This window comes from Eimeria necatrix, genomic scaffold, assembly GCF_000499385.1.
Source record: "Eimeria necatrix Houghton genomic scaffold, Enh_scaff1189, whole genome shotgun sequence".
Lineage (NCBI taxonomy): Eukaryota > Apicomplexa > Conoidasida > Eucoccidiorida > Eimeriidae > Eimeria > Eimeria necatrix.
In genome coordinates this window covers 1-8463 of record NW_013651966.1, presented here as the reverse complement: position 1 = coordinate 8463, position 8463 = coordinate 1, and the positions used below count along the sequence as shown (strand labels likewise).

Here is an 8463-nt window from a genome sequence, read left to right as displayed (position 1 = left end):
ACCCCAAACCCCAAACCCCAAACCCTAAACCCTAAACCCTAAACCCTAAACCCTAAACCCTAAACCCTACCTGTGTACTTCTTGCCGTCGCTCCAGCGGTAGCAGCCTTCTCCGTGAATATCATTTCCGGAAAACTGTCCCTCGAAAACACTTTTGTCTTTCCATTCGAACTTTCCTTTTCCTTCTTTTCTTCCTTTTTTATATTCCCCCAAATAGCTGCTGCCGTCCGCCCAAACCTCCCGCCCCCAGCCCTCCTGCAGGTCCTCAGCCCACTCCCCTGCAGCAGCAGCAGCAGCAGCAGCAGCAGCAGCAGCAGCAGCGAGGTGGGGGTGCAGCAGCAGCGGCAGCGGAGGTGTGCGGCGTGCAGCAGCAGCAGCAGCAGGGGAGGTGTGGGGCGTGCAGCAGCAGCAGCAGCAGCAGCGGAGGTGTGGGGCGTGCAGCAGCAGCAGCAGCAGCAGCAGCGGAGGTGTGCGGCGTGCAGCAGCAGCAGCAGCAGCAGCAGCGGAGCTGGAGATGTAACAGCAGCGCTAGAGAGCCAGCAGCAGCAGCAGCAGCAGCAGCAGCGCCGCAGAGCCAGCAGCAGCAAGAAGCCCTGCTGCTGCTGCTGCAGCAGAAGCTGCGAGGGAGCCGGTGAAGAGGACACGCGCAAAAGAATTCCCCAGAAAAATTAGGGTTTAGGGTTTAGGGTTTAGGGTTTAGGGTTTAGGGTTTGACCATCATAGTAAGAACCGTCGGCGTGAGTGAATCTTCCCTTCCCATGGGCTTTGCTGTTTTTCCACTGCCCCTCATATGTGTCGCCTGCGCCGCACAAACCCTAAACCCTAAACCCTAAACCCTAAACCCTAAACCCTAAACCCTAAACCCTAATCCTAGCTGATCGAGCATTCCCTTTGAGAAGCGCAGGCGGAGCAGCAGCGGCCGCAGCCCCGGGCGCCGCGCTCCGCGGGCCCGCGGACAAAGCCAGGGTTTAGGGTTTAGGGTTTAGGGTTTAGGGTTTAGGGTTTACCTGAAGGGTGGATGAACTTGCCCTGGCCCTCTGCAACCCCGTCTTTGAAATAGCCCACATACTTCGAGCCGCAGGGCCTCACTAAAACACCAAATCCGTGTTTAAGTCCATTTTTGAAGTCTCCCGTGTAAGTGGCCCCGCCGCCTGGCCGCAAACCCTAAACCCTAAACCCTAAACCCTAAACCCTAAACCCTAGCCGCGCCCGCGCCAACGCACCCGCAGCTCCCGCAAACAACCACTAACGCCTACTCAAAACCGTCGTCTTCGCAGTGTTGTCCTGGGCACAACCACCCAAACCCTAAACCCTCACCTCTAAACCCTAAACCCTAAACCCTAAACCCTAAACCCTAGAACGCAGTGGCTAAGTCCTAGGCAACAGCTTCGCCGCAAAACCCTCACAAGCCCCGCGCCCTAAAGGGTGCTCACGCTCCTCACGTTCTTACGCGCACGCGACTAAACCCTAAACCCTAAACCCTAAACCCTAAACCCTAAACCCTAAACCCTAAACCCTTACTCCCTCATTTCCTTCCGTCTGCTGCGTCGCCACTATCTCGAGGCCGTTTTCGCTTTTGCTGGCGTCGAGACACTGGCAGGAAATTGCAGTCCCCATTGTGCTTTCCTGCGAAGCCAAACCCTAAACCCTAAACCCTAAACCCTAAACCCTAAACCCCAGGCCCAGGCCCGGGAAGGAAGCAGTTAAGGGTTTGCCCAGAGAAGAATTTGGCTGAGTTTGCTGCAAGGGTTTAAGCAGCAGCAGCAGCTCAAATCTGTTGCGGTTCTAAGGCGCCTCGGGAGGCGAAGGCAGCGCCAGCAGGGCTTAGGGTTTAGGGTTTAGGGTTTAGGGTTTAGGGTTTAGGGTTTACGGGGAGGCGCGACTGTCTGGGCGGGCGGCGGCCCCTGCAGGCGCAGGGCTCGCGAATGGTTGAGGTGTACGTACACCTGGAGCAGCAGGGCCGGACAGCCGCGGCTGAGCCCCGGCGGATCGGAAATTGGGGTGTCTAGGGAGCTTTCGGGCGCATTGGGGCGAGCTGGGGGATGCAAAGAAGCGGAAAAAGAAAAGAAATGATAAAAGTGAAATAAAAAAGAAAGAAGAAGGGGTTTTTGGCGTTGCTTCGGCGCAGAAAACAGAAGCAGCGGCGGCGCTGCCGGTGGTGCTGCGGTGTACAGACAGCTCGCCGCCCCAGACTTCGCCACACTCCCCAGTTCTTTGCAAACAACAAAAAACTGTTTTTAATTATTTATTTTAATTTATTTCGTTTTTTGGAAAGCGCTGCGGCCTCGCCGCTCACTTACAGCGGCTGCAGCAGGGGCTGCCGCCGCCGCCGTGTCGGGTGTATGCGCAGCTCCGCCGGGCCTCCCTTCGCCTTCGTTTTGCGTCCTTTTAATCGCTTTTTCGCATTTTCTGCTTTTTATAAACGCTTTTAATGCAATTTTATTGAAAAAAGGCTTTTAAAACGGGGCGGAGCGGGCGGAAAAGCCGGCAGGACTGCAACACTGAAGTGACTGACCCGTGAGCGCCGGCGCCGCGGCGGCACCCGAAGCTCAATTTTCGAGTTCTTCGCGCCTTTTTAATCCAATTAAAACCATTTAATTCATTTAATTTTATTTCTTTTTTATTCTTTTATTCTTTTTCTCCAAATTCCCCCCCGCGCACTTCCTGCAGGCCACTGGGGAAGGGAACCACGGCCGCCGCCGCCTCCGGCGCTGCTGCAGCCGAAACCCCAAACCCTAAACGCTAAACCCTAAACCCTAAAACGCAGACTCTAAACCCTAAACACTAAAACGCAAACCCTAAACCCTAATCCTCAATCTCTGGGCCACCGGCTTCAAGCCGAGCAGCAAAGTGGATTGTCTGCTGGAGTATTCTTTGTGCTGGCGAGGGTTTAGGGTTTAGGCTTTTAGGGTTTAGGGTTTACACATGGCATAAGTCCTAAGGGTTTGAAGCCTAGGCTTCGGAGCCTGGGAATTAGGGTTTAGGGTTTACGTTCGAGACCTAGGGTTTAGGGTTTGCGTGCCTGCAGCGAGCCTCCAGCTTCGAGGGTTTAGGGTTTGCAATGCCAGTAGTGCTAAAGGCAGCAAGCCTTCCTAAACCCTAGCTCGCTGCATCGCATTCCCATCAGGGTTTAGGGTTTAGGGTTTAGGGTTTACGCGGAGGGTTGCGAACATCCTCTCTGCAAATGCACTTTGAAACGCCCCCAAGCGGCTTGGCTAGCTAGCTAGTTAGCTGCGTACCCTCCTAGCTAGCTAGCAGCTAGCTAGCAGCTAGCTAGCAGCTAGCTAGCCAGCTAGCTAGCCAGCTAGCTGCCGTGCCAGCAGCTAGCTGGCTAGCCAGCTAGCTAGCCGCCCATCTACCTTGCTGCACAGCTAGCCAGCTGCTTATCTGGCTAGCTAGCGGCCTAGCTAGCTGCGAAGCTACCTGCTGGCTAGCTAGCTGCCAGCTAGCTAGCTAGCTAGCTAGCTAGCTAGCTAGCCATCCAGCTAGCTAGTTGCTAGCTAGCTAGGTAGCAGGTGGCCCTGGAGTTAAGGGCTGCGGTCTGTGGGCGATAGCTGTTGCTGAGGTTTCCTAGCGGCGCCCAGCCTTAAAATTAGGGTTTAGGGTTTAGGGTTTAGGGTTTAGGGTTTTGCTGGCCACAGGAGGGCAGGTCTTACCTGCTGCTGCTGCTGCCCATTTGCTCCCTCTTTTTGCTGCTCGCGAGCTTTCGCTGGCATCTAAACATTAAACCCTAAACCCTAAACCCTAAACCCTAAACCCTAGGAAGTTTACTTTCTTCAATCTTGCAGTTTTGTTTCGCAACAAAAGCTCACCAATCTGAACACATCTCAAACACTCTGCCCCAGCTAGCTAGCTAGCTGGCAGGCTAGCTAGCTCCTCAGCTAGCTGGCTAGCTAGCTATCAAAGCTAGCTAGCTGGCTAGCTAGCCATCAAAGCTAGCTAGCTGGCTAGCTAGCTAGCTAGCTAGCTGGCCCCTGTTTGCTTGCCCAGACCTCGACAGTCAGCTAGCCAGCGAGCTAGCTAGCCAGCGGGCAGCCTTTAGCCAGCCAGCTAGCTAGCTAGCTAACTGGCTGGACTAGCTAGCTAGCTAGCTAGCTAGCTAGCTACCTAGCTAGCCAGCAAGCTAGCTAGCTAGCTACCAGCTAGCCAGCTAGCTAGCTAGCTAGTCTAGTTAGGGCCCTCTGCCGAGGGGTGCGGGGCCCCACTGAAAAGTGTGTTTGTTGGTGGGGTTGCTTCCCGCTGCTGCTGCTGCTGCTGCTGCTGGTGGCAAGAGGAGCACCCCCTGTGGGGGCCTCCTGCTGCTGGTGCTGCTGCTGGTGCTGCTGCTGCTGCTGGTGCTGCTGCTGCTGGTGCTGCTGCTGCTGGTGCTGCTGCTGCTGGGGCTTCACCGCCCTCGTTTGAGGCAGCCTCAGGGCTCCCTTGGCTAGCTGCTGGCTGGCGAGTTTGCTGCTGCTGCTGCTGCTCTTGTGGCTGCTGCTGCTCTTGTGGCTGCTGCTGCTCTTGTGGCTGCTGCTGCTCTTGTGGCTGCTGCTGCTGCGGCAGCAGCACTTGCGGCTGCTGCGGTTCTCTATGCGGCTGTTGCTGCTGCTGTTCATATGGCTGCTGCTGCTCTTGATTTAGCTGCTGCGGTTGCTGCTGCTGCTCGTGTAACTGCTGCGGCTGCTGCTGCTGCTGCTGCTCGCTCGGCTGCTGCTGCTGCTCACTTGGCTGCTGCTGCTCATGTGGCTGCTGCTGCTGCTGCTGCTGCTGCGAGGGGCAGGGCACCGACCCACGTAGGTTGGCTTCCTGCTGCTTGGGTTGCTGCTGCTGCTGCTGCTGCGGCTGCTGCTTCTGCTGCTGCTCGACTTCGTGCTGATAAAGGGGCTTTTCCTGCTGCTGCTGCTGCGGCTGCTGCTGCTGCTGCGGCTGCTGCTGCGGCTGCTGCTGCTGCTGCCTAGGCGGGCGTGAGGGGGGCCAGGGAATGTCTCTAAGCCCCATGCCGTTGGAGACAATGTGAGGGTTTAGATTAGGGTTTAGATTAGGGTTTGCGTTAGGGTTTAGATTAGGGTTTGCGTTAGGGTTTAGATTAGGGTTTAGGCTAGGGTTTTGCTGCTCGCTGCTGCTGCCTGCTGCATATAAATCGAAGCACTTGGGGGTTTTCAAACCCTCGGCTTCTTCTAAGTACAAACAAAACCACAAAAGAGAGTTTATCGCCTCAAACAACTCCATCCCCAAAGCCTGCGCACAAACCCTAAACCCTAAACCCTAAACCCTAAACCCTAAACCCTAGAGGCACAGACTTTCTCGGTTCAGGGTTTAGGGTTTACTTGGGGCTGGAAGGGTTTAGCGCTCGCAGCAGCTGCGAAGGCGCGTGACCCCCGCAGGCTCAGGGTTTAGGGTTTAGGGCTTAGGGTTTAGGGTTTAGGGTTTAGGGTTTAGGGCTTACTCTGTTGTCTCTCCAAACGTCAAGGAGGGAAAACCCTAAAAACTAGAATTTGTAAGCGCCCACAATTAGCCCCGTTCTGTCTCTGCCGTGGTGGCAGTGCAGCAGAGAGACAACTGCTTCCTTGCTGCTGCTGCTGCTGCTGCTGCTGCGGTCGCTGCTGCTGCTGCTGCTGCTGCTGCTGCTGCGGGCGGCGCCTGCAGCCGGCTTTGCTGCTGCTGCTGCAACTGCAGCAGCAGCAGCAGATGCCTCCAGCTGCTGCTCATAGTCCTGCCCGCAGCGTCTGTGCTGCTGCTGGTGATGGTGGTGGTGGCGGTGCTGCTGCTGCTGCTGCTGCTGCTGCTGCTGCTGCTGCTGCTGCTGCTTGCACATCTCGCAGCCACCGCATCCGCCATGAGCACCTTCGCGTCTCGCTAAACCCTCTTGCTGCTGCTGCTGCTGCTGCTGCTGCTGCTGCATGTGGCAGCCGCTGCAGCCTTTGCAGCCGCTGCAGTTGCTGCAGTTGCTGCAGTTGCTGCAGTTGCTGCAGTGCCCGCACATGGTGTGTCTGGGCGCTGCTGCTGCTGCTGCTGCTGCTGCATCAGCAGCAGCAACGAGCTCAGCGCCAGATGCTGCTGCTGCTGTTGCTGCGGCTTCTTCAAAGAACTGCCTGGCTGCTGCGGGTGCTGCTGCTGCCGAAAGGGCTGCTGCTGCTGCTGCAGCTCCCGGCGCTGCAGCAGCAACTGCAGCAGCAGCAGCAGCAGCAGCAACAGCAGCTTCGCCAGCAGCAACTCCCAAATGAATTTGCGCATAAAGTGCATCCACTCTTTGGTTTAAAAAGTCTCCGTTCCAGCTCGTGAGGTTCTTCGCCATCGCAATTCGATTCTGCGCAAACCCTAAACCCTAAACCCTAAACCCTAAACCCTAAACCCTAAATCTTAAACCCTGGCGTCTTTCTGTGTCGTGGCTCCGTCGCAGCATCCGCAAGTTCTTAGGAAACGAAAGACCGCAGCAGCAAGCGAAAAGTCCCCAAACCCTAAACCCTAAACCCTAAACCCTAAACCCTAAACCCTACCTCTTTGGGCACGTCATAAGGATTCACGCTTTCTCCATAAAGCGGCCAGTGATGCACGGAGACCCTCTTGCTGCTGCTGCTGCTGCTGCTGCTGCTGCTGCTGCTGCTGCTGCCTTCCATGAGGCAATACTCTCTATTCAGTTCGCACCTTTCGTTGAGCTGCGACGCGCAACAAACCCTAAACCCTAAACCCTAAACCCTAAACCCTAAACCCTAAACACTACATCCCGGCCCCATACCCCAGACCTAAACACCGCGACCCGCCACGTCCAGCTCAACTCCCTCAACCCTAGACCCCAAACCCCCACCCCAAACCCTAAACCCTAAACCCTAAACCCTAAACCCTAAACCCTAAACCCTCGCACGCACCTTCGTAGGCCACGCCGTAGCCCGCAGGGTCCCCACCATGCAGTGCAGGCCAGGGGGCCCCCGGGGCCCCCGGGGCCCCCGGGGGCCCCACACCCTTGGGGGGGCCCCCAGGGGCCCCACAGAAGCCCAGCGGCTGCTGCTGGCTGTCTGCTGCAGTTAGGGGGGTTCTGCTATCTGCGCAGCCTCCCAACTCCATTGTAAACCCTAAACCCTAAACCCTAAACCCTAAACCCTAAACCCTAAACCCTAAAGCCTGAATTGCGGGCTGCAGACTAAAGAGAAGACCCCGAGAGGCCTGACACACGGAAGGGCCGCAGCCGCTCCCTCCCGCGCCGCAGCTGCAACCCTAAACCCTAAACCCTAAACCCTAAACCCTAAACCCTTGCCCTCGCACGCCCCAAAGAGAAAATAAAGATTAGTTCAACAGAAGAAGGCACTAAATAAACCCTTTGTGCTGCTAGGGTTTAGATAGTGGGCTTGAGGTGTACAGACACCGCGCGAGTTGGGGCCCCCAGCAGCAGCAGCAGCAGCAGCAGCAGCAGCAGCAGCAGCAGCAGCAGCAGCAGCAGCAGCAATTTGAGAATCAAGTAAATTAATAATTGTTTTTTGTTTGAGAAATGTTAATAAAGAAAAAACAAACACACCCCTTCTGCGTTTCCTCGCGTGTGGGGCCACTACACACCATTCTAGGGTTTAGGGTTTAGGGTTTAGGGTTTACCAGGCGGGGCCAGTAGCCTTCTCTATTGCGCCCGTAGTTGAAACGCCAGTGCCGAAGGCACACACAAACCCTAAACCCTAAACCCTAATTTCTAAACCCTGACGGGGGCTCTTTAGGGCTGCTGCGGCCAAAACCCTAAACCCTAAACCCTAAACCCTAAACCCTCATTCTGTGCCGGGCTCTTCCTTCGGCTTCTTCAGGAGTCGCGAACGAACCCTCTTGACTTGCGACAGCTTCTGCGGCACAAACCCTAAACCCTAAACCCTAAACCCTAAACCCTAAACCCTCAGTCTTAAGGGCTGCTAAGCCTTCCAGCGAAACGCCAATCACTGGTCCCCCACGGCTCAGGGCTAGGGCTTAGACCTTAGGGTTTAGGGTTTAGGGTTTAGGGTTTAGGGTTTGCCCACAGGGCTCTCAATTATCTTCTTTGTGGTCTTCTTGCAAGACAGCGGGTTGACTCCCCTCTTCTTCCTGCGGCCCCACACCACACGAATTATAAATTTGCTGCAGCAGCAGCAGCAGCAGCAGCAGCAGCAGCTGAGAGTGCAGCAGCAGCAGCAGCAGCAGCAGCGGGAAAGCGCGTCGGACTTTTTCTTTTTTGCTGCTTTTAGCTGTTCCTTTTGCTGCTCCAGTTCTTCCTGTTGCTGCTGCTGAAGCAGCACGCTGCAGTCTTCGCCCTGCTGCTGCAGTTGCTGCAGCAGCTGCTTCCTCTGGCGGGCCAGCCGCTGCTTCTCAGCAGCAGCAGCAGCTGCTGCTGCTGCTGCCCCTGTCTTGCTGCGCTGCGCAGCAGCAGCAGCAGCTTTCGACTGCTTCGTGGGCGGCTCCATTTGCAGCACCCCTTTGAACAGGAACAGCAGCGGCAGCCCCGGCACCCGCCTGCAGCAGCAGCAGCAGCAGCAGG

At 56.3% G+C, this 8463-nt stretch overlaps 4 protein-coding genes across 4 annotated transcripts; all 4 read right to left on the bottom strand.

The window, feature by feature from the left end:
* Positions 1–688: 688 nt before the first annotated feature.
* On the bottom strand, positions 689–1616 carry ENH_00006350 (MORN repeat-containing protein, putative; the record flags this gene model as incomplete). The annotated part of the gene is made up of 4 exons (XM_013578549.1): positions 689–798; positions 1007–1150; positions 1256–1283; positions 1521–1616. The coding sequence occupies 4 exons, from the start codon at positions 1614–1616 to the stop codon at positions 689–691; spliced, it is 378 nt and encodes a 125-aa protein (XP_013434003.1).
* Positions 1617–4166: 2550 nt separating this feature from the next.
* On the bottom strand, positions 4167–4976 carry ENH_00006340 (hypothetical protein; the record flags this gene model as incomplete). Its single annotated transcript, XM_013578548.1, has 1 exon — positions 4167–4976. One exon carries the CDS (start codon positions 4974–4976, stop codon positions 4167–4169), a length of 810 nt encoding a protein of 269 aa, XP_013434002.1.
* A 490-nt stretch (positions 4977–5466) lies between these two features.
* Positions 5467–6883, bottom strand: ENH_00006330 (hypothetical protein; the record flags this gene model as incomplete). The annotated part of the gene is made up of 3 exons (XM_013578547.1): positions 5467–6285; positions 6476–6634; positions 6845–6883. 3 exons carry the CDS (start codon positions 6881–6883, stop codon positions 5467–5469), a joined length of 1017 nt encoding a protein of 338 aa, XP_013434001.1.
* Positions 6884–7726: 843 nt separating this feature from the next.
* On the bottom strand, positions 7727–8438 carry ENH_00006320 (hypothetical protein; the record flags this gene model as incomplete). Its single annotated transcript, XM_013578546.1, has 3 exons — positions 7727–7798; positions 7970–8033; positions 8151–8438. Coding segments are annotated over 3 exons (424 nt in total), but the record flags the coding sequence as incomplete, so codon positions are not given.
* Between the last annotated feature and the right edge of the window lie 25 nt (positions 8439–8463).